This window comes from Ambystoma mexicanum, chromosome 4p (assembly GCF_040938575.1).
Source record: "Ambystoma mexicanum isolate Mex_15411 chromosome 4p, UKY_AmexF1_1, whole genome shotgun sequence".
Lineage (NCBI taxonomy): Eukaryota > Metazoa > Chordata > Amphibia > Caudata > Ambystomatidae > Ambystoma > Ambystoma mexicanum.
Genome location: NC_090927.1, coordinates 77,778,920 through 77,804,762, shown reverse-complemented (window position 1 = coordinate 77,804,762; position 25,843 = coordinate 77,778,920). Strand labels below are relative to the sequence as shown.

General features: G+C 52.5%; 1 protein-coding gene across 1 annotated transcript in view; it reads right to left on the bottom strand.

The window, feature by feature from the left end:
- LOC138452774 (vomeronasal type-2 receptor 26-like) overlaps window positions 1-25,459 on the bottom strand; it is a 303,697-nt gene extending 278,238 nt beyond the window's left edge. Inside the window, exons 1-2 of the mRNA XM_069605117.1 lie at window positions 25,272-25,459; window positions 19,783-20,074 (exon numbers count right to left, since the gene is read on the bottom strand). Of these exons, the coding sequence (XP_069461218.1) occupies window positions 19,783-20,074; window positions 25,272-25,459 (480 nt within the window). The remainder of the gene's footprint in view (window positions 1-19,782; window positions 20,075-25,271) is intronic.
- Window positions 25,460-25,843: the final 384 nt, after the last annotated feature.

Sequence of the window (25,843 nt, the reverse complement as noted above, 5' to 3'; positions counted from 1 at the left end):
ATGGGCCCATGGGGGTGGGGGAGGCCACCCAGGAGGTCCGAGGACAGGGTGCACACCAAAACCCACCTGTGTGGATCTTGCGGAAAAAAAAACACCTCCATGGGCTCATGGCCTACACGGCTACCCTATTGTGGGAGTATCACTGCTGTCGCTCTCCTCACCCTCTGCAGCTGCATCAGGAGGTGGTGGCACTATGGGAGGCAGCCCACGCAAATCCCTAGTCTGTTCCTCCATGGCTGCAAGCATGCGGGTGTGGTAGGTCTCATTCTGGAGGATAAGTGTGCGGAGGTCCCCATGCAACAACTCACGGGATGCCCGGACCTCCGCCCTAGTTGCCTGCATCTCAGCTGAGAGCGTACGTGTGAGACGCTCCAGCTGCTGTTCTGTCCTTCTGTTTGTCGAAGCCTCAAGCTCAACAAGAGTCGTCCTGAGGTGTAGGAGTTCCACCCTCAGGGCTTCCCTGTGGCCCTGGGACTCTATGGAAATGGCTTCCTGCAGAGTCGCCAGTGCTGCCCGCCTGTCCCTGTCGGACGCCAATGTGTCCTCCCTGTGTGACTGGCAGATGGAGTCAGTTGCCTGCTGTAGTCGCTCCATCAGCCTTTCGGGGGGGGGACAATGGAAGTGGCCACCCTATCCATGGCCTGAGCCATCATCTCTGATGATGCTGCCTGTTGGGTTGCCATACCGTATATGGATTGCTCCCATGCGGTATTGCCAGGTGGCTGACGGCCACCACGTCGGCGGGCACCACACCTGTCTGGGGCAAGGCAAACTGCGCCTTGCTGTGCCGGCACTGCCTGAGGCTGCAGGACTGCATTCCCCCTCTGATCTGCTGGCCCAGGAACAGGATCAGATGTCGCGGAGTGTGACCCTGCATCCGTAACCACCAAAGGCGTACCTGCCAACACTGACATCCCCATTGAGGGTTCTAACCCTGGTGCAGGTGGGTCGGACAGAACAGAATCCCTCCCAGGAACACTCACCTGCGACGGCACATAGGTCTCATCATCTGAATCGACACCTGAATACAGCTCGGGGGAGGTGCAGCCAGAGACACCCCTTGAGAGCACGACCTGCAGCAGTTGTGGGTTCTCACCCACCACCACACCACGTCCCTCACTGGTGGTTGGTCGGCCCTCAGACCCCTCCTGGGTCTGCACCATCTCCACAACCCCAGCAGTATCAAGTGCGTCATCCCCTGCAAAGACATAAAAGAAAACAAATGGAAACAGGCATTATCACTACGGCACACAATTAGGGCTGAGAGGCTACAGAAACAGTACTTGATTGACACATGTCCCACATGACTAAAACCCTCCCATGCATGCACCGTCACTGCGTGTGAAGGGGAGGCAGATGGCACACATTGATGACACCAAGATGGAAGATGAACACATTTGCTGCATGCCGCCTAGCAGTGGCATCACACATTGGCCGGTGATTGGCAGGTCAAATACACATGACATCACACAGATGGCATGTACCCTAGCCATGAAGTGAAGAGGGAGAGGAGGTCACCAATTGTTCATTCAGTCCAGTTTGCTAATGTAATTGATTTTTTCATTGAAATGGTTCAAATGTTGAACCTGCAGCTGCCAGTCCAAAATGGTCCTATAGCACAGGGACATGTCTAAACAAATCATGTCCAGGAAACTAAGCCAGTCCACTGTACCATAGCCATGTCAGACATGTGACAATAGGACTGAAAAATCCTGAGTAAAAGTGGTGGTATGCAAACAATCTGCCAGAATAAACAGAGGTAAATAAGCAACAATGTTGTGGCAAGATGACACTCCAAGGGCAACTGGCGTGGTGTTGGGCTGGATGTCTAATGTTGGCAGAAGGGATGCTGCTATACCCAAATGCTGGTGCGCAGAATGAATAGGAAGAGGCACATGGGTGACCCAAACCACTCAGGCACACACACCCTCACCTGGCACCCAAACAGAAGCCCTCCCACACACACCATGCACATGGATGACACACACATGCATGTGCACTCACCGGACAATGCCTCGTAATCTTCCAGTTCTCCCACGCCTTGGATCTGTTCCTCCGTGACGTAGGTCCCAGCAACCTGCTCATGTGGAGTGAGTTCTATGTCGTCTGCTGGAGACCCACCTCCAGTCACTAGAGTTGCGGCATGACTTGAGGCCAGCTTATTCTTTGCCCTGCGCTTCAGGTCATTCCAGCGCTTGTAGCATTCAGTAGCTGTGCGCCTCACGATTCCAAGGGTACTTATGATGTCCGCAATGGTCTGCCAGTGTGCCTGACGTTGTGCAGGTGTGGTCTTGGATCCTGCAACAATCACCATTTTGCGGTCATGTGCGGACACATACTCTACAAGTGCATTCAGTTCGGCCTCATTGAAGCTGGGCTTCCTTGACAGGCCGGACTGTGTAGCCGTGTCTGGGGCATCAGCCTCTAATGGATGAGCACTCTTCCTCTTCCGCTTGGAAGGTGGTGGGGATCCTGAGTGTCCTACGCCGCTCTGGACACTAGGGGCAGGAGCCTCGGTGGACTCTGCACTAGGAGTATGGGATTGCACACTCAGCATGGGAGTTGGTGCAGGCATTAGCTCAAGTGTGATGGTGTCAGGGGGAATGTCAGCATGATGGACTTGGACCGACACTGTCCTGGCTGGGTGTGTGAGAGGTGGGGTGGATGGAGCCACAGCTGCCCCTGCAGCCTCCCCAGCCTGCCTACGCGGGGCAGCAGATGACCTAGCTGCCCCTGATCCACGTGGCCTGATGACACCAACGTTTACCGGCGCACGTGGCCTAGACCTGCTGACCTGGAAGTCAGCCATGGAGTCACCCTGTGCCAGGTCTGGTTCCACAGTGGGCTGGTCCAATAAGGGCTGAGCATGGATGGTTGGATGGTGTCAGCCACGTTAACCTCAACCAGGGGGGGGGGCATGGGTGTCCCTGACGGCTCCTCCACACATGGGGGGCTAGGGGTACCCTGCAAGTCACGGCCACGTCCCCTACCGGATCCACCACGGCCACAACTTGGGGCTCGGCCACCTTTGCCACCCTTACGGCTTGTTCGCCTCCCAGCCATGGCACTGATGTTATTGTGCGTATGGGAGTCGATGTGAACTATTGTCCTGGGCAATTGGGGGTCAAAGGGGTTGGGTACCAGATGGTTATCGTACCCTAGTGCTCTAGCAAGGCTGTATGTCACCCCTGGGGAAAGATGACGGGTCACGCAATGCACAGGCACCCCAAAAAAGGGAAGTAAGGTGCACGCAACCCCTCCTAGACCAAGTGCGTGGAAAAATAAACCTGCACTACGCTGTGGCACCCAGAAACACAAGAATGAACGTATGCGTGTCACACGCAGCCTAGAATGACCTCTGAAGGGGTACGCGACACACGGGGCAAGCACAGATGTTAAATACGTGCGCGACTCACCGTCTGCCAGGAACAAAAGCGTGAAAAATATGCGCGTGTGTGCGTTGGCAACACCCCCGCCAAAAGAAGAATTGTACGCTGTCTGAGGAGACAGGACAACAGTAGAAGGGAACGCTGTTTGAGGTAACAGGCCCAGGAAAAAGAGGAAAAGAGAAAAAACTGTCAGAGGTAACAGGGAGTACGAACTGGAAACGCTGTGAAGTAAATCGCGTGTGAACCGACAAGAAGTACAGATTTCACCCACTCGCTCTCCACAAAAAGCACGTACAAAGAAATGGCATTCTACACGTACCTTTTATACACACATCACAGATGTGCATACGCGATGGGGCCATTTCCACCAATTACGCGATTTGACCCTTGGACATGTATCTCTTTTTTTTAACACGTGCCATTCTCTACGGCCATGCGCGTGACGTCAAAGCTGCGCATGGTGGCCTTTGGGCCAATGAAATCGCATATGCGAGCACACGTGGTGAAACTGCACGTCCGAGTGTCATCACGTGTAATCGGAGGGCAGTGAGCATACACGCGATTGGCCTGGGTACGTGTATTTCTGGGGTGCGCAGGAAGTTTCACAGGCGATTGGTGGAAATCCACGTGTGCTCTGTCATCACGTGTAATGAGGGAAACACCCGCACGCGTCACGTCACAGACGCGCTTACGCGCTAAGGGCCTTTGGTCCAATGAAATCGCGTATGCGTGCAGACGCGCTTACGCGCTAAGGGCCTTTCCTCGAATTACACGCAGACGTGCAGGACTTTTCACGTGCCAAACCACTCCGTATGAAGCTGGCCACGCGTAAGCACACGGAAGACCACGCTCCTGCCCAGAAAGCCGATTTACTGCCCCCCAGATCCCCGAGCACGCTCCCACCTGCCATCTGCTGCTGCCTGACTGCCTGCTGCCCACGTGCCCTGCCATTTGCTGCCTGCACATCAGCCAGGGGTACTGTTGCTGTGACCACCCCTGCTGGAACCGAAGACTCCCGACTGGGATTCCATCGCTCCACAGCCCAGCCCCAGGACCCAGTTGCCCACCCACTCCTGCCTCTGGGGTTGTCATGTCGGGCACTGCAACATCTGGCACCACTGACAACCCCCGGCCAGAGAGGCAGAGGGGCACCAGCTTCAGTGCCAGGGAAGTTGGTGTCCTGGTGGAGCAAGTCCTGGGGCAGTATGATGTCCTCTACGGAAGGTTGCGCGCCGACAAGGAAGGACGGACTCGGATCTGGACGGACATCGTGACTGCCATCAACGCGGAGGGGGTGGCAGTCCGCGACTTCCAACATGTCAAGAAGCGCTGGGAGGACTTCAGGTCCAGGACCCTGAACAAGGCCCGGCGCCTCTTGAAGGCAGCGGATGCTAAGGGGCGCCGGGGCCACTTGTTGGAAGATCAGATGAGGGTCCTGGAACGCATATCCCCAGCGCTCCACGTCCAGGTCCTTGAGAGGCAGACCCGTCTGGAGTCGAGCGGTAAGTGTACATGCATCATGATTGTAAACTGTGCGTGTGGTGATGTGCCAGTAGTGTGCTGGTTGCACATCTGTTTGTATGGGGCCGAGTATGGGTGGGGGTATACAGGACCGTGAGGCTAACACATGCGAGTGCTGTCATGGCTGAGACATGGATGGTGCTTGTGTGTGTAGGCTTGCATGCCAAATGCAGTTGTGTGGGCACACATGTTTGTATGAATGTGTATGTAAGTAGGCATGTTCGTGATGTCACGCATGTATGTTGTTTTCAGCTGCATGTATCAGCACTGTGTACATGTGCATGTGTGTGTATTTGACAAGGGTGCAACAGTGATGCAACATGGATGCATGTGACAGTGGGCTGTGGAAGCCTGATTGGCAGATGTGACATGGATGCCCATCGGAACACTGCGACAGTTGGCTGAGGTGTACACATGCATGCAAGTGTGGTGGTGTGCGTGCATGTGTAGTGCACTCCCTGTGTTGCATGTGATGTCTGGCTCACCTTTGCCCGCTCATGCTGTTGTATGTGTATGGATGGTGCTGGCAGTTGCGATGTGGCTGTGGTATGGCTCATGTGTGCATGTGGAAATGGCATATGTGTTGCCAATTGTGATGCCATGTCTGAGGTTTGCCAATGCCACTCATGTGCAACTGTCATGTGTGTATGTGTCCATTGTACAGTGCCCTGATGCCTGTGTTTTATTTCTCCCTGTCTGCAGCGTCAACTGATGAAGAGGGTGGAGAAGGTGCTGTGGAGCACAGCGGCGGGGATGGCACTGCCAGCCGGAGACGCAAGGCCCGGCTCCCCTCCCAGGTTGGGATCTCGTCGGGGAGTGAGGAGTCCGGTGTCGCGTCCCAGGCCGCAGCTGCCGGGGGGAGGTCCAAGAGGCGGAGGTCGGAGTTGGACTCCTCGGCAGCAGAAGGGGCAGCTGGGACCCCACAGGGCCCAACGGGGGAAGATGGCACGGAGTCATCCAGGTTGGTGGGGGGTTTGGTGGAGGAGGAGGCCGTGCAAGCAACAGAGACGGGGTCTGGAGGTGGGGATTCCACTGGTGCTAGTGGTGCAGTGCAGGATCAGGGACAGGAGGCAGCACAGGTCGCTGCAGAGGTGCCTGTGTGCAATCCTGTCCCTGATCCTGTCTCTGCATCATCTTGCACCAGCAGGGATGCCTACGTCCAGACCCGTTTTCAGGCAGGGGATGAGCTCACGACAACTGGCCTTCCTCTGCCTGCAGACGTGGCTATCCGGGTCCGGGTTAAACCTGTCCTGACTGGTGTGGCATTGCGTCAACGGGCCATGCAAGGTGACCTGCAGTCTTTTCATGAGGAGACTGCACGTCATCTCGAATGGCTCGTTGACCGCGTCAGCCTACTGGGACAGGTCACCCAGGCCGGATTCCTCCGTTTGATGGGGCTTGCTCCGACCCCCTCCTCAACTGAACCCCCTATGCGCCAGTTGTCCTCCGTGCCATCTTCCCACCCATCAGTCACCTGGGTGCCCTGTGGAGCTGCCTCTGACGGTGCGGCCAGGCTGGTGGAGGAGGCATCCCTGCCACAGTCGGGAGTCGGACGTCCAGCAGGGGTGGCCACATCAACGACTGCACCCCAGCCGGCGGAGGATGTGCAGGCAGCAGGAGGCAGTGCATGGGCAGAGGCGCAGCAGCAACGTGGTGGGAGCCATGATGGCTCGGGGCCTTCGACATCGGAGGGGCAGGCATCGGCCGGAGGGCAGGAGGACCCAGGACGGGAAGTGTCTTCCGTGTGGCAGCGGTTGGGCCACGCCATAGATGCGGAGCGGCAGTGGGCGGAAGAGGCACGGCTCACGATGGTCAGGGCGGAGAACTCCATGCGGAGGGCCCTGAGGCGGGCCGAGTGCCTCGAGGCAATCCGCAGGGAGTTTGGGGGGAACATGTGGATGGCCCTGCAGACCCTCGGGGCCATGGAGGAGGACCGCCTCCGGGACATTGAGCAGGAGTTCGATGATGCCCTGGCCCGGAACATCCCGAAGTGAACCGTCGGACTAGCCCGCTGCCCTTGTAAATAGTTATGTAGTTAGTGTTAGGTTTCCTTTGGTTTTGCATTTTTTTTGGACCTTTTGGACAATGGGCCACATTTTTGTATATATTTATTTTTTTACGTAGTGTTATTAGATAGGTTTCATTTCTTCGGTTGGGATCATGGACCCTGGATGGTTTCTGTATATAGTTGACTTTTGGATTTTTTTTTTTTTTAATGATTTCACCATGGAGCAATGGTTTTCGATTTTAATTTTCCATTGGATTTACTTTTGTGGACTGTGACTTTGGACACCTTTCGTTTGCATTATGATTTGTGGTTTTGCATTATTTCACGTACCTGCTTGTTCTTTTTTTTAGAATTTTCAATTATTGTTTGTTTATTTTTGATTCAATTTATGTTGCGTTTAATACATATTTTTTCTTCAAACTTCAATGTGTAGTATCATCTCATTGGTTTCATGCATATCATGATATGGGTTTTGACATTCTCTGACAACCATTGGGTGTATGTGAGGGACATGTGTTCATTTCCAAACTTGCAATTGGGGTTATATCATGTTTTTGCCATTTCTAAGTGGGTGGATGCAATACTCAGGTGGGTGTTTGCAATTTGGAGGCTGACCATAAGGGCCAGGGATCTAGATTGTGGTGACATGTTGGCTGGGGGACATGAGTGGGGGCCTGGTGGAGGCTGGCCCTGCACTGCTGGGGGGTGGGGGTGCAGGGAGACATGAGTGGGGGCCTGGTGGAGGCTGCCCCTGGTGGCTGGGGGGTGGGGGTGCAGGGAGACATGGGTGGGGGCCTGGTGGAGGCTGGCCCTGCACTGCTGGGGGGTGGGGGTGCAGGGAGACATGGGTGGGGGCCTGGTGGAGGCTGGCCCTGCACTGCTGGGGGGTGGGGGTGATGGGAGACATGGGTGGGGGCCTGGTGGAGGCTGCCCCTGGTGGCTGGGGGGTGGGGGTGCAGGGAGACATGAGTGGGGGCCTGGTGGAGGCTGCCCCTGCACTGGTGGGGGTGGGGGTGCAGGGAGACATGGGTGGGGGCCTGGTGGAGGCTGGCCCTGCACTGCTGGGGGGTGGGGGTGATGGAAGACATGGGTGGGGGCCTGGTGGAGGCTGGCCCTGGTGGCTGGGGGGTGGGGGTGGTGGGAGACATGGGTGGGGGCCTGGTGGAGGCTGCCCCTGGTGGCTGGGGGGTGGGGGTGCAGGGAGACATGAGTGGGGGCCTGGTGGAGGCTGGCCCTGGTGGCTGGGGGGTGGGGGTGGTGGGAGACATGGGTGGGGGCCTGGTGGAGGCTGCCCCTGGTGGCTGGGGGGTGGGGGTGCAGGGAGACATGAGTGGGGGCCTGGTGGAGGCTGCCCCTGCACTGGTGGGGGTGGGGGTGCAGGGAGACATGGGTGGGGGCCTGGTGGAGGCTGGCCCTGCACTGCTGGGGGGTGGGGGTGATGGAAGACATGGGTGGGGGCCTGGTGGAGGCTGGCCCTGGTGGCTGGGGGGTGGGGGTGGTGGGAGACATGGGTGGGGGCCTGGTGGAGGCTGCCCCTGGTGGCTGGGGGGTGAGGGTGCAGGGAGACATGGGTGGGGGCCTGGTGGAGGCTGCCCCTGGGGGCTGGGGGGTGGGGGTGCAGGGAGACATGGGTGGGGGCCTGGTGGAGGCTGGCCCTGCACTGCTGGGGGGTGGGGGTGCAGGGAGACATGGGTGGGGGCCTGGTGGAGGCTGGCCCTGCACTGCTGGGGGGTGGGGGTGGTGGGAGACATGAGTGGGGGCCTGGTGGGGGCTGCCCCTGGTGGCTGGGGGGTGGGGGTGCAGGGAGACATGAGTGGGGGCCTGGTGGAGGCTGCCCCTGGTGGCTGGGGGGTGGGGGTGATGGGAGACATGGGTGGGGGCCTGGTGGAGGCTGGCCCTGCACTGTTGGGGGGTGGGGGTGATGGGAGACATGGGTGGGGGCCTGGTGGAGGCTGCCCCTGGTGGCTGGGGGGTGGGGGTGCAGGGAGACATGAGTGGGGGCCTGGTGGAGGCTGCCCCTGCACTGGTGGGGGTGGGGGTGCAGGGAGACATGGGTGGGGGCCTGGTGGAGGCTGGCCCTGCACTGCTGGGGGGTGATGGTGATGGGAGACATGGGTGGGGGCCTGGTGGAGGCTGGCCCTGGTGGCTGGGGGGTGGGGGTGGTGGGAGACATGGGTGGGGGCCTGGTGGAGGCTGCCCCTGGTGGCTGGGGGGTGAGGGTGCAGGGAGACATGGGTGGAGGCCTGGTGGAGGCTGCCCCTGGGGGCTGGGGGGTGGGGGTGCAGGGAAACATGAGTGGGGGCCTGGTGGAGGCTGCCCCTGCACTGCTGGGGGGTGGGGTGAGGGGAGACATGGGTGGGGGCCTGGTGGAGGCTGCCCCTGCACTGCTGGGGGGTGGGGGTGCAGGGAGACATGAGTGGGGGCCTGGTGGAGGCTGCCCCTGCACTGCTGGGGGGTGGGGGTGCAGGGAGACATGGGTGGGGGCCTGGTGGAAGCTGGCCCTGCACTGCTGGGGGGTGGGGTTGATGGGAGACATGGGTGGGGGCCTGGTGGAGGCTGCCCCTGCACTGCTGGGGGGTGGGGGTGATGGGAGGCATGTGTGGGGGCCTGGTGCAGGCTGCCCCTGGTGGCTGGGGGGTGGGGGTGGTGGGAGACATGGGTGGGGGCCTGGTGGAGGCTGGCCCTGCACTGCTGGGGGGTGGGGGTGATGGGAGACATGGGTGGGGGCCTGGTGGAGGCTGCCCCTGGGGGTGGGGGTGCAGGGAGACATGAGTGGGGGCCTGGTGGAGGCTGCCCCTGGTGGCTGGGGGGTGGGGGTGGTGGGAGACATGGGTGGGGGCCTGGTGGAGGCTGGCCCTGGTGGCTGGGGGGTGGGGGTGGTGGGAGACATGGGTGGGGGCCTGGTGGAGGCTGCCCCTGGTGGCTGGGGGGTGAGGGTGCAGGGAGACATGGGTGGGGGCCTGATGGAGGCTGCCCCTGGGGGCTGGGGGGTGGGGGTGCAGGGAGACATGAGTGGGGGCCTGGTGGAGGCTGCCCCTGTACTGCTGGGGGGTGGGGTGAGGGGAGACATGGGTGGGGGCCTGGTGGAGGCTGCCCCTGCACTGCTGGGGGGTGGGGGTGCAGGGAGACATGAGTGGGGGCCTGGTGGAGGCTGCCCCTGCACTGCTGGGGGGTGGGGGTGCAGGGAGACATGGGTGGGGGCCTGGTGGAAGCTGGCCCTGCACTGCTGGGGGGTGGGGTTGATGGGAGACATGGGTGGGGGCCTGGTGGAGGCTGCCCCTGCACTGCTGGGGGGTGGGGGTGATGGGAGGCATGTGTGGGGGCCTGGTGCAGGCTGCCCCTGGTGGCTGGGGGGTGGGGGTGGCGGGAGACATGGGTGGGGGCCTGGTGGAGGCTGGCCCTGCACTGCTGGGGGGTGGGGGCGATGGGAGACATGGGTGGGGGCCTGGTGGAGGCTGCCCTTGGTGGCTGGGGGGTGGGGGTGCAGGGAGACATGGGTGGGGGCCTGGTGAAGGCTGCCCCTGGGGGTGGGGGTGCAGGGAGACATGAGTGGGGGCCTGGTGGAGGCTGCCCCTGGTGGCTGGGGGGTGGGGGTGGTGGGAGACATGGGTGGGGGCCTGGTGGAGGCTGCCCCTGGGGGGTGGGGGGTGGGGGTGGTGGGAGACATGGGTGGGGGCCTGGTGGAGGCTGCCCCTGGTGGCTGGGGGGTGGGGGTGCAGGGAGACATGAGTGGGGGCCTGGTGGAGGCTGCCCCTGCACTGCTGGGGGGTGGGGGTGATGGGAGACATGGGTGAGGGCCTGGTGGAGGCTGCCCCTGCACTGCTGGGGGGTGGGGGTGCAGGGAGACATGAGTGGGGGCCTGGTGGAGGCTGCCCCTGCACTGCTGGGGGGTGGGGGTGCAGGGAGACATGGGTGGGGGCCTGGTGGAGGCTGGCCCTGCACTGCTGGGGGGTGGGGGTGATGGGAGACATGGGTGGGGGCCTGGTGGAGGCTGCCCCTGGTGGCTGGGGGGTGGGGTTGCAGGGAGACATGGGTGGGGGCCTGGTGGAGGCTGCCCCTGGGGGCTGGGGGGTGGGGGTGCAGGGAGACATGAGTGGGGGCCTGGTGGAGGCTGCCCCTGCACTGCTGGGGGGTGGGGGTGATGGGAGACATGGGTGGGGGCCTGGTGGAGGCTGCCCCTGGTGGCTGGGGGTGCAAGGGGACATGCGTTGGTGGGCAGTAGTGCAAGGTGACATGTGGGTTGGCTGGGTGGCATGGCCATGGTGGATGGGGTGCCTGCAGGACATGTGCAGGGTAGGCCCCTGTGGTGTGGGCCACCTGCAGGGGCCGTGGAGGGTGTAGAGGGAACACCTGGGAGGACCCACACGTGCAATTCACGTGTGGTGCTCCACGTGCACCCCTGTAATACACGTACCCTGATGGAATCGCGTGTGATACTTCCTGCGCACCCCTGAAATACACGTACCCTGCTGCTTTTGCGTGTGATACTTCCCGCGCACCCCTGGAATACACGTACCCTGATGGAATCGCGTGTGATACTTCGCGCACACCCCTGTAATACACGTACCCTGCTGATTTTGTGTGTGATACTTCCCGCGCTCCCCTGGAATACACGTACCCTGATGGAATCGCGTGTGATACTTCCCCCGCACCCTGTAATACACGTACCCTGCTGATTTTGCGTGTGATACTTCCCACGCACCCCTGAAATACACGTACCCTGCTGCTTTGGCGTGTGATACTTCCCGTACACCCCTGGAATACACGTACCCTGCTGCTTTTGCATGTGATACTTCCCGCGCACCCCTGAAATACACGTACCCTGCTGCTTTTGCTTGTGTTACTTCCCACGCACCCCTGATGCACACGTACACAGGACAATCGCGTGTGGAACTTCCCGCGAACCACTGAAATACACGTTCCACACTTGGCGTTTGCTGTTTGCCAGCCCTGTGAACTGGTCCAGGGTTAGCGCAGCCCTTTGCGATGATTTGGGGACTTCGAAGGCTTTTCCATGCGCGAGGGCGTTCTTGGGGGCGTAACTGGCGCTGCTGCAGGGTCGCTGCGCCACTCTGCGCCACGGCTGTTTTCGGAGCCTAGAATCCATGAATACGCTGTGCGATGAAAAAGATTTTTTCGCACGCGGCTGGCGCAGTGTATCGCACGGGGACACTGTGCGCCAGCCACGTGCGCCATTTTTGTGCGAATTTCTATGAATTACCCTGTTGGTGTATACCTAGGCGCCACCTTAACCATGACCAAACAAATCAACACACTTGCCTCCTCCACCTCATACACAGCCAAACTCATCTCCCTCAGCCGTAAATTCCTCTCTGCAAATAACTGTGTTAGTTGTCTAGTCATAGGATCGAATCCAAAGGGTCGACTGGTCAAAGGATCGACACCAAAGGGTCGACAGGTCAAAGGATCGAATTTTTTTTTAAATTATATATATTTTTTAGGTTTTCGTTTAGGGAAAAAAGGTGTTTTTTAGCAAAAAAAAGGGGGATGTGGGGAGGACCCCCCCCAAAAAAAAAGTGAACAAAAGAAATAAACAAAAATTCGATCCTTTGACCTGTCGACCCTTTTGTGTCGCTCCTTTGACCTGTCGATCCTTTAACTGTCGATCCTTTCACTGGCAACCTCTGTGTTACACTAGCAAGAGCACTCATACTCTCGAAGCTTGACTATTGTAACATCCTCTTCCTAGGCACATCCAATACCAATCTAGCCAAACTCCAACTTATGCAGAACAAAGCCCTTCGAGCGGCATTAGGCATAAAAAAATCTGATCATATTACTAATATCAGGAGAACTAATCATTGGCTCCCCATTCAAGCCAGAATATTGTTCAAAACCCTTAATATCACCCACAAATGTATCAACAACAAAGCACCAAAATATCTCCTTAATGCAGTTATCAAGAAACACCACACCAGACTCCTCAGATCGAAATACAGCGAAAATCTTGACATCCCACGATACAAAAGAGAAAAAGCAGGTGGAATCAGCTTCAAAGTTCTCGCCCCCAGGCCCTGGAATGCCCTTCCCACTAATATCAAGAATGAAACCTCCTACCCACTATTTAAAAAGTCACTAAAAACCTGGCTTTTCAATCAATTCTAACATGAATACAGAACCTAACTAGCGTATACCTAACTTACATGCCATGTGTATATAACTGTCAAAAAAGTGTTACTGTATTATTTCCTGTATTTCCGTACTCTATTCTAAGATTGTATATTGCCATTGTCTGTAACTACGCCGTGATACCTCAGGGTCTGGGCGTATAACAAATGTAATAAATAAATAAATAAATAATGTGTCTTATTAACACATGAGAATCTGGGATTTGCGTGCCATTCTGCGCCCAAATCCCCATTCGTCGATACGTGGAATCCACTGTGCAGGAGTTTTCCTGGACTTGCGTGGAGTTCGCGCAGGGTTGGCACTTCTCTGGGAGCCCTCAAGCGCCTCTCCCCATACACCATGTAGAGCACGAACGTGGCTTGCGCTGACGGCTGACAAGGGGGCGGAACATAGAAAATGGGGAAGAACATGCAAAGAAGTGGGCTTTCCAAGGGACTGGCCATGGCAATCCCTCGAACACCCACAATTGGGCCAAATGACACGCATTCATGGAACCACCCGCGCAGCCTCTTGGCATAGTAATGGCCACGCAAATCCCTCGATCTCTGCGCCACTGTTCCTTTCTGCATAAACATGAGGGTTGGGATTTAATAACTGGTTCTGAAATATTTTGTCTACAGGATACTTGGTTGTCAAGCCCCTGTTAGATGGCTATACCCTCATGCAGAGAATGGCTATTAACGGCTCCAAAGGGAGACCTTTGGGTGGTCTGTTAATAGGTGTTAGGACTGGCCTCCAAGTCAAAGAATGTTTCCCTCAACGGCAAGATAATAACGCAATTGCAGTGATTATCTCTGGGATTTTTGAGAAACAGCTATTTATTGATTAATCTTTATAACCCTCCCGGTAGTATAAGAACCAAAGTTCTGCAAAAGTATTTAGACTTTGTATTACATTCTTGGATTAATAAAGAGAGAGAATTGTTTGATATGATTAGCAGGGACTTTTTTTAACGCTGTTGGATGTGAGATTGATGGACATTATTCTGCTGTACCTACTGGTGGGTTTGGTGCTAAGAATAATCCATCTTCCTGGCATCTGGCATATGTAATGTCTGAACCCTAGAGCAGATCTTGGGGATGACTGTACATTCACCTGGAGCAGGAACGATCAAAAATCACGGATCCATGATATCTTTGTCTCTCACTCCTTTAAACATATTCTGAAAGATGATATCCCTCTATACTCTAGCCTTAGTGGCCATGTTATGCTTACAGGATTTTAAATGTCAATTATAACCATAGAGAGAATTTAACAATGAGAATTGCTGATTGGAATTTGCAAATGAATCGATTAAGTTGGTCAGGTAAAAATGTGGATCTATGTATTGATTTATTGTTTCAATATTGTGCTGAGAACTACCAATATTGTGAAGATCGGACTTATCAGGGTATATCATTTCTCACATTGATTTTTCCTTTCCTTTTAAGGACTGGAGCCGTCTCCACTCCTGGCGTGTGACTGGACGCCGGTTTGTGCAATTCTATTTTTGCCCACTTTTATTAGTTTATTTCCTTTCCGTTGCCTTATTTCTTTTAATTATATGTAATTACCTTGTAGCCGAATTCTCGCCAGAGGGTGCCTGACCTCATCTGCTCGTCGGTAAGGAACACTCCTGGGGGCTTGTCTCTCTGACTAGTATGCTCAAAATCTTCCGGAAAGAAAAAGATCCGGCTTTAGAATTGGTCAGGCGGCCCAGCACAGGCTCTATATCATATAATAAAGAGGCGATTTCATTAATCATACCATTAGCTTCCTCAATATGCGTAGACGAAACAACCAGTCTTTTCCCAAGCTGGGCATTTAGCGGGGACTTAGTTATAACACAGCCCCACTCTGGAGGGCAACCTCTTCCTTCAGTTACTCACAAATATAAAAATACAAGAACCTAAAATCCAGAGCACCTTGAGCAAAAACTAAAAACCCATGCCAGGTATAACTTGCCTATGTCTATGCCTAACATGCCTATGCCACATTCAATTAAAACACAATAAAAGTACAACACTGCTACTCAGAACGACAGAGATAAAAACAATCAAAGAAAAATGCAGTTGTCCCAGGGATATTTGGAATGAATACACTCCAGTGTTCCACCTCCAGCAGTCCGGATGAGGCACGCTCGATCGATCGAGGGGCTGCCAGTGTACGCCTCCCCCACTCCTCTCAAATCCGTAGAGTCCTTCAGTCTAAGAATGTGCTCCAGTCCGGGAATGGGTACTACAGTGGCTGTGTATTTATTTATTTATTTATTTGACATTTGTAGAGCGCACGTGGCCCTCAGGCAGGTAGGCGCCTGAATTAAGGTTAAGGTTACAGAATTAGGTGAGATTGCTTAGTTACAATTCCAGTTACACTTAAGGTTGCCGTTACAAATATTGCGCTAGTTGCATAGAAAAACGCGAATAATAACGCTGTTAGATGTCAGTCGCTAGCAAGCTAAAAAGAGAGAACAAATACGCCACCCAGCAACCTGTAGAGCACAATACACAGTGCATAGAAATATGCAGCCATCGAGCATCAGTCAGTCCTTGGTCGTTTTTTCTCAAACCTTCCCAAACCTCAAAGTCCCCTGGAAGTGCCCCTCCCAGCAAAACTGTGGCGAGACTAGCCCCTGTGCTGGAGATTGCGGCCATGACAGTCGAAAGCCCGTGGCCCTCGCAGCCCGCACGATGGGGCAGTAACACAGGCATAAGCACAGGCTGGAGCACAAGGAAAGGAATTTGCTGGTCGCATGGACACAATCAATCACTGGGGGGTGTAGGTCACATAAAACGTAGGGGAGGAGTGCTTCCAACAAAGGGACAGTAAAGCAATAGCCCCAAATAACCCCAAATAGTCTCCGAAGGTCTCGTGGTATACAGAATTCAGGCATTACCAGCACGAGTATCACTGGGACCAATATGTAGAAAAATTCTCACAATAGATGACTCACAGTGGAGTGAGGCTCTTTACATCCCTTGGCTAATAGCCTCCGGCTCTCAGTAGCCGAACGCCCTTTTCCGAACAGGCTTCGCTGGCAAGGTCCCCAGCTGACTTTAACTAGTCTGGAGGTGTGTCACTGGCAAGTCGGGTGCCTCCTCTCTGGGAATCCTTGCTGTGGCTCTTAACAGCCGAATGCCCTTTTCTGCATAGGCTTCGCTGGCAAGGGCCCCAGCTGACTTTAACTTGCTGGGAGATGCTGGAAGTGTGTTGCTGCGGGTCTCAACAGCCTATGTCCTTTTCTGAACAATGGTTCACATCGGGCTGTGGTGTGCCCACGTTGCAGGGTGCAGTTTTCGTTGGTTTTGAAAACTGTCACAAAGCATCATGGCGGCTTGTGTTTACAGGAGTTCCAGAGTGAATGTTCAGCAGTGGGCCAATTGGATTACTTGTTGGGGTGCTTTCAGAGTGTGGGGGGGTGTAAAACCCTGAACACGCCGGAATGGCCGGAACGGTACCCTTATATATGGAAAGGCAGCGAAACTCAACTGAAAATGATGCAAACACACATGAAGAACATTTTGAAATGAGAAAGGTGAAACAATGTGCTGTCATTAACCCATTACTGCCACCAAATCTACATGTTATCACACTAGCATGTATATGCATCCCCATGGCTTTATAAACACCTTTAAGCATCTGAAACACTTTATATGAATACAACATAAAACATATCCGCCATATTGCTCTAGCATGATAATGCGGGAGTCAACAATCATGAGCATCCTGCTGTGGGTCTTTGTGTTTATGTCCGTAGCACCACCGGTAATAGTCATGCTTCAAACATATTTTCACAACACACGCCGCAAAAGCCTGAACCGTTACACTCCAAAAGGGTGTCATCTTCTCCTTCTTCATCAGAACTTTCAAAGCGTTTTAAACCGTCACATTTCTTACACGTATTACAACCATGGGTTGCTGTACTTTTTTCGATCATTTTTGAACAGCACATACAGTAAAAATTGACGGTATTGAAAGAAGAGCTCTGACTCTCAGCTCCGTCAAGTTTATCTGGTGCTTTCTGCAATTCAAAAAAAGAAAGAAGTTTAACTCTTGAACATGTGTTTTTACAGTTTATTTTTCACACACACACAAACACACCCACACACACCCACACACCCAGACATACTTTATTGCATACCATATTGCACATTTCAGAACCAGCATCTTCCATTTCACAGGTGCTAGCGACGTCCATAAACAACTTGTTTTCATCGGAAGATGGTAATAAAGGTGGTTTCCCTCACCTACCGCGCTCACAACCTAATATTCAGTTATACATTAGTATAGTAAAGACATTACTCAAATACATATTGGACCATGTGCAAATATCTTGTATTATTATTTATTATTTATTCCAGCATCACAAGCCCTGGAATAAATAATGAATAATAATAAAAGATATTTGCACATGGTCCAATATGTATTTGATAATGTCTTTACTATAGAATGTATAACTGAATATTAGGTTGTGAGCGCGGTAGGTGAGGGGAAACCACCTTTATTACAATATATTTGTTCAGTTGTTAGTGAGAAACTAACTGTTCCCCACTTCTGCTGCTCCTGGTGAGATATATTAATTATTCCCAAAAAACAAACAGGCCATTTGCGCACATTCCAAATAAGGTTTCTCACACACCCAATTTCCATTAATCGGAAGATGGTTGTAACTCTGGCGTCATGGCGGCCTCTGGAAACAGCTCATCCTCATACAGGGGCTCTTTAAGAGACTTCATAGACTCATCCATATCTAAGTAGTCTGCATCTGTGTAGTCGGCATCCACTATAGCTGCATCTACACCAGCCCTGCATTCATCAGAAGCCTTGATAAGGGAAACAGCCTGTGACATGTCATCAAAAGTCATCACATCAAGGCGTTCACACAGCTTATCCATAGCCATGGCATAATCAAGCTCCCCATCAGCGGTTGTAGTTGTTGCCGGCTGACTTTCAGGGCTGTTGTAGTTTTGAATGATGCTCAAATCATTGGCCCTTGGAATATTCTTAGACTAGTAGCTGTAGCGCTTCATGATTCCGGGTATCGCGGACGCTGCGCAAGCAGGTTTTTCCAGGGCTTCAGGAGCGGTGTGTACCTCCCTCCCAAACGCCCACTGTATATATAGACCGTTCACGCCACACCCCTAAATTTGGCCCCGCGTAGACATCATCTCCAGGCGCCCCATAGTGCAAAAACTGGGACACACTTCCGGGTCTTTTGGGGGACATCAGGGGCAGAATGGTCAAGACACATACCCATAGTATGGGTATCAGTCAAAACACACTAGGCCACTTCCGGAATAGGTCACCAATCATGTTTGGACTTCCAGGGGAACCCCGGTGGGGGCCCTAGGGACTACAGACTTTGTGGGGGCCTCGCAGCTAGCACCTATGATGTCACATCCGGGGTAACACATCTGCTAGGGGCTAAATTCCGGTTAACCACCACTACATTACTTCTGGGACAGGCTTTCCGCTAGGGCGGGACTTCCGGGTCACCCGCATGATGTCACATCCGGACCCGGACTTCCGCTAGGGAGGGACTTCCGGGGTCACAGGGTGTGCCCACCTGTCAAGTGTTAATGAATTGCTGATGAAAGGTATAATCTTATTCTACTGTTGGCTCTATTGATCATTAGGCGAACAACACCATCGCTTTTATTGAAATGGGAGAGTATAAGAAGGAAGCAGTGGCCATGTGGTGGGACAATAAAGTGTCAGCATTGCAGGGGGGCGGGAGGGAGTTGTGAGGCATTCCAGATTTCAGTGATTCTCATGACTATGATGTTGGGACTGAGGGAATTAAAGTATTCAAAAGAAAGTATGTTTTGTTGCTAATTGATTTGGCATTACTGAACTGAAGGGTGAAGGTAAAAGGGGGGCCATAGGTAAGCTGGGGGCTCTGGGGCAGTATAGCTGAAACTGGTGCCTGTTGTTGTTGGTGTGTGGCATAGGAATAGGGTGCACCATGGGAGGAGGGGTTGGGGAGGGTTGTGGAACGTGAGAAGTCCTGGGATAGAGCTTGAGAAGGGGAGTATGCAGGATAGGAATAGGCGTGAGGAATCGAGTCGATGTAAGGTGGGTGAGGTATAGGTTACAGGCAGCGGTAGAGGCCAACAGATGTCAGGTTTTACTGCACCCCACTTTACCTCAGATGACCCGGTGTGGAGGATCCCCGGGAAAACTCAAAAAGAGGCCCTAAATGGCAGTTATCGGGTGGTGCTGGTACCACTAGAGGTATGTGTGGCAGGTGTGGTTTGGCAATGGCTGCTGCCCTCACATGGCTTCTGAAATCGAGTGTTGATGTTTCACGATTCCGGGAGTCCTTGGAGAGAAAGGAAGATCGCTCCAGGCTACCAAAGGTCTCAAAAGAGAGAATGCATTCAACATTGGCTCCACAATGTGCATGTTAAGGATAATTATATGATTAAGAAGAAAGACCAATACGATTTCAAAACTTCTACGTGAAATAATGTGAACATTATTTGACAATCCTATCAGTTGGTAGAATCAATTTATGCATCATCATAGACCACGCTACCCACTCATGCACCAATTACTCTTACCATACAGTCCAGGAATTCCTAAAGGGCATTCTCAGAGTGTGGCTGAGGCTACATCGTATGCCACAGGACAGCCAGGGTTTGCTTCACACCCGTGGATTTGTTATGGGCATTATTTGGGATGAACACAGAGTTCTTGGTTTGCGGTTCTGTAATACTATGAGAGTATGCTCACCTGTGGGTACGTGTAAATACGCAGTATCCGGGCCATTTCTACTGACAGTGTGGACGGGAAATCATCGATGATCGAGATCACAGGCTTGCGATGTCCACGTTTAAAATTCACAGCTGATCCCACTCCTCCAGAGAGTATCCCAAAGGCTCCGCGTGTTGACGATATTCCACGTTGGCAGGAGTCGTACACATGAAATCCCAGGGACACATTAGGTAGCAGTGTAGGGTTCTGGTTGATCTCCTCCACGGCGTAAACAAACGCCAACATGTTAATGTATGACTGGAGGTGGGTTCTGAAAAAAGAGTTCAAGAAACAGTGTGAATTGGAGAATTAGTCCTGGACTGCGAACAACAAAAAGCAATGAGCTTTATAGATGCACAAGTTGTGAGTGAGTATGGACAAGGATAACACTGCTTGGTAAAGCACTTTCAGTATTACTGTGTGCTTGAGTGTGTTCATGGACCTGGGTCAGAAACAACATCATTTCACAGACTCTGTGCTTGCTTGTCCGGAAGCACAATAGTTCCTTTGTTTGATAGCATTACATTATACAGTCCCTGTGCTTGAGTGTGGCGCAACTGTGTACACAACCTGCATGCACCACACATTGAGTGCAGTAGAAGTGGGTAAACTCCCCCAAAGATGGCCTGTGAGGTGTTGTCGGTCACAGTTACTGGTATGATCAAGCCTCCCTCTCCCCCACAATGCTCACCAGGCCTCCCCATTCCAAGCAATGCCCAGGCACCCCTAGAAAGGTGCACACCTTATTTCTACCTCTTTATTGACAGTGCAAGAGCCCCAGCATAGCAGGGGGACATGTTCTAATCCCTTTGAGGCTTGGCTGTCTGACACAGGACCTTCATTTTGGAAGACCTGGAACATGTCTGCGTGAATTTCTGGAACAGTTTTAAAGGTTGGTGGGATACAAACTACCCAAATTTAGGGTGGTATGAGTTTTGCCCAAACTGATCCGCCCAAATCGAGAACATCCCCTCCAGCTGCAGAATATGTTTCACATATGAGTCAAAAGACAGCTTGTGTATTCTATAAGGGAAAAGATGCTGTAACATTTGGCTTTTATCATTTGTTAAGTACATTTGAGTGCTTCACACATTGCGTGACATGGTGTAGGGTGTTGTAGTGCACCATAGTATAGTTTGCTTACAAAAAATGTATAAAGACATCTTTTAGCTTCACACCGCATTCAGTATTTTTGCATGCATAGTGTAAGTAAGGCATGGTATCAAAGCAAGACAGACACAAGTGATCACAGTTCAAGGGTGTTCATTGAACTTTCAAAGAGGAGTGATAAACGCCTTATCTAAACCTACATCTAAGATGGGAGCAAGCTACGACCATCAAATAATAATAATACAGTCCTTGTGAAGTCTATTCAAATAGTCTATACAAAAAAAAAAATGCCAATACTTACCGCTATGCTACAAAAATAGTGTGGGATAAAGTTCACAAGAAAAGAAGGAAGTGTTCACAAAATGATAAGTCAGGATGTTATGGCCAGGGTCTCCCTTCCCCACATTTTTATCACGGTACAATGCGGGACACGTGAGCACAGCACACTCCTGTGCTCCTCCAGCGATTGGTTACAGTTCTGCTCAATGATATCAGGACCTTCTTTGTCTAAGTCTCTTTCCTGCAAAGTCTCTTGCTTCAGAGGGCCTGATATCACAAACGATAAAAGAAAAGTTCCTTTTGTGTATCTTGTTGTCAGGTGATCACCATTCACCCTTGGATCCCCCTCAGTCGGGCTCCGATCCTTCACTCAAAATTAGCCTCCCTCAGTCGGGCTCATACCAGCCACTCATTGTAGACAACCCTCAGCCGGGATCACGTTTGTCACAATGTTCACGTGTGTGTTATTTTCCACTCTTGCTCGTAGGCATCCCTCAGTCGGGATTCAGCTGCCTTTGTTTTCCCTTGGCATCCCTCGGTCGGGTTTATATTTTCCACTATATTATAGTTCATAAGAAAGTCATTCTAGACCCCTTAGGTTCTTCCCTTACCCAAGACTGGGTCTCAGCACCCAGCCAGGCTTTCCCTTAAGCCCCCAGTCAGGCTTCACACACTTCTATCATCACAATGTTTTCGGGTGTGTTACTGTTCACCCAAATTCGCAGGTATTTGCATTCACCATGCGTCAAAGATTTTCGACTGTACAAGGGTGTGTGTCTTGACCCTCGTATGACCACTTTGACATCTTACGCCGACCTCCCCTGAGGCCTCCTGGTACTTGTATTTCAAACACTAAACGAAGACTTTTGAATATGCTCAGGATTTGACACAACCCATTTGCAGGACCACTTCGATTCCCCAGTACAACTATATTTGGTACCAGTTTAGTTCACAGTTCATAATTCACAAAAGACCTCTGTCTATTGTTGTTGTTCTTTTCATGTAATGTTGCCACTGCAACCTGGAGTCTAACACAGTCCGGTCTCCTATCAATTTCCTCCGACTGCTCGACTTTGCTGAACTCGTTGGCTTTTCTTTTTCCACTGGAGTCAAGGACAGTACCACGCTAGCAACCGCTTCTCCCCACCCTGACTATCAGTGCGGAAGGGCCCCATGTAACATTGATAACCGTCACACTACTCGCCATCTGCGATTCTCGGTTTTACGCTTCCTTTCTGGGAGGCTTTGCCGGTCTGGGTTGAAAAGGGCAAGGGCAATTCCCTCCTCGTCGTCCTTTCTTCTCTCGCCGCCTGTCTCCTCCGTTTGAACTGCTGTTTTAGAAGAACTGCTTCCTCTTGCGTTTGGCCTTGCCCAGAGTATGATTTAATGCTCTGCCTTTAATCTGTGTGGGGAAGATTGATGGAAGTCAGGTGTATGTAATTGTCGGCAATTGCCTGACTCTGCCTGACCCTGGTGTTGGGACATGTCAGGTATACGGCTCTTGTATCAGTCTGTCGTTGCTCACGGTGAAATGTCTGTGAGAAAATATTTGTGTCAGAAAAGGGGGGTAGAGCTTCCAAGTATCCTACTGGGTAGGAGGGGGAAGAGGTATCATAAGGGAGTGGATACAGCGTCTCGCCCTTCGGTGTCTCACTTCCACTTCCAGAAGACGCCCCATCCAGGTGATCCTCCTGCCCTGGTCCACCCCCAGGAACTGGATCCAATAGCAATGGCCATGTCCTGGCCACCTGGATGACAGATCTCTGGGGACCAGCGGGTGAGACACATTCAGGTTTCTCACAATACACTCCCATCAAAAGGCATATAGAATATCCACTTGTGTTTATAGATTTATTTTCAGTATTTTATTGGTTTGGTAAAGCACTTTGTGAAGAGAACCATCTGCTTCAGTGCGCTCTCTAATGTGGGATACAGTGAGGGACGGACACAGGGAAAGGATTTCAGGTTGGTTTGTCTGGAAAGTATTGGATGGTGGGGGTTTCATCTCGTACCTTGGAGAATAAGCCCAATAAAGAGATATGCTAGTGTGCCGGGAAGGAGGGAGATGCATTATTGCTCATCAAGGCAATACCCAATGCAGAGATATGCTGATGTGCCAGGAAGGAGGGAGATACATTATCAATAATCAAGGAAATACCCAATGCAGAGATATGCTGATGTGTCTGGAATGAGGGTGATGCAATACTGCTCCTCAAGGCAATAACCAATGCAGAGGTTTTTTAAAATTAATTTTATTGGTTTTTACTGATACATAAGTAGTAGCATTTCACAGCACTGTCCTCAGCAATGTCTACAGCCATCACTTTATAGCGTATCATAATCTCTTCCCCAACATCCGCCTTCCCTTGCCCTCCTTCCCACGCAACTCCCACCCCTCAACCTTGCCAAATGCACAATTGTACTATCAACTCACAAATCTTACATAATTTGGAACACCTCACACCCTTGTTTGGGTTACTCCGCCCCCTCTGCTTCTGCGGCTTCCTTAGTGAACAGGGTTTGCAACAAGACCTCCCATACCACAATACCCAACGTGGCCTCCCCATGGCTGCCCCATACCGCCCTCTTCCATGGCACAGTTTCCGCCATCGCCAACCGTTTCAGGTCCCACCACCATTCCTCTACTTCTGGGCTTTTGGGGGATTTCCATGACATTGCTATTCTGCGTTTGGCGAGGACGCACGCCAAGTCCTTAATTTTATGCACGTTTCATACCCTTGGGACGTGGAAAACGGGCCTGCAGGAAACTTCCCCGGGAAAGCGCATCAAATTTCAATCCCTCCTTGTGTAATCTACTTGCCACACTCTTCCAGTATAGCCCCATAACTGGACATGCCCAGAACACATGCAATATCCCTGCTTCGTCGCTTTACACCTGGGGCACGCCTGTACCATCGCGCCCGGAAACCTTGAGATCCTCTAAGGCGTCATATATGCCCTGTGTGTTATCAGCAGTTGTATAAGCTGCTGTCTCGCATTCCGTGACACCCTCTTATGGTATCCCAGTACCCCCGCCCATTGTGCATCTGTGAATATTGCTCCAGGATCTTCTTCCCATTTGCCCCTTACAACTAGAGGGGAGGGAGGCCCATTAGACAGCAAAAGGTCATATATCCGCGATATGGTGTGCCCCCCCTCTGCTATGTCATATAGGACGTCCACTACCGAATGTTTCTCCATTAATTTGCTGTATGTGGGCCATCTACGCGTGATCTCCCTCTTGATACTCCCATGTAGCAAGTATTGGCCTGTATGCATGCCTGTGTGTCTCACCAACTCTAAGAAGGGTATGAAAGTAGTATCTTGCAGTAAGTCCCCTATTGTGCCCATCCTGCAGGTTTCCCAACTTGTTCCAATTCCCATTCTTCCCTGTCTTGAAGATGCTACTACTGCAACCAAAGGAATCTGCGCTGAAATTGGGTCTGTGAGCCCCATCGCTGCCAGAGCTCTATCCCACATTTTCACCCCTAGGGACACTAGGTGTGACCATCGGCCGCCTCTAGGCTTCTTGATCCACACTAATTCTTTCAGGTAATAACGCGGCCCGGTGGGTTGCAACATCAATGTGTCCGTGGTAGGGTCGTCTGCCAGCCAATCTACTACAAATTGTACCTGCCCTGCTATGTAATATAGTACAAAATGTGGGACCCTAATGCCCCCTTCCGCATACGGCCAGTGTAGCGACGATAACACTATTCTATTCTGCCCATCTTGCCACAGGAATCCTCTACAAATGCTATCCAGAGCCTTAAAGAAAGGTCTCGGTATGTAAAACGGGACATTTACAAAGAAGTGAAGCAGTCTAGGGAGCACCATTTTCAACACGGCTGCCCTTCCCATCAGAGAAAGGGGCAGTCTGGCACAGAACTTTATGGAGCGATTGATGCCCTCTAGGGCACGTAGCTTGTTATGTATGTGTTCCTCTGCTGCGTCATGGTACACGTTGACCCCCAAATATCTAAATGTGGCCATTTTCCATGGTAAGGCGAGAATGCGAAGTGCTCTTGGGTCTATTTTACGCAATCCCGCTAGGGGAAACAAGGCTGATTTGTCCATACTGATTGTGATCCCTGACACATTTGGCAAAGAGCGCCATGGCTTCTAGTAACAGCTCCAAGTTGTCTTCCGGATTCTGAATGTATAACGGCGGGTCGTCTGCATATAGGGATATCAGATGTCTGGCCCCATCTATTTCAATGCCTGCCTCTATGTATTCTGTTTTGAGATACTGAGCAAAAGATTCCATGGCTATGACATAAAGCAATGGTGATAATGGGCAACCTTGTCTTGTCCCTTTCTCTAATTCCCATGCTTCCGAAATGCATCTTCCCGTTCTGACCCTTGCAATCAGTCTGGTATACACTAACTGCACCCGCTTGATATACGTCTGCCCAAAGCCAAACCTGCGCAGTGTTGCATGAAGCCAGTTCCATCTTACTGAATCAAACGCGTTGACCGCGTCTAGTGTGGCTATGGCGCACAGAGTATCCCAGGATGCTGTGCTATCCATCACATGGTGTAATCGTCTCAGATTCCAGGACATGTTGCGGCCTGGCACATAACCGTTTGGTCCGGCTGCACTAAATCATGTATCACTTTTTTCATCCTATTTGCAGGTATGGCTGTGAGT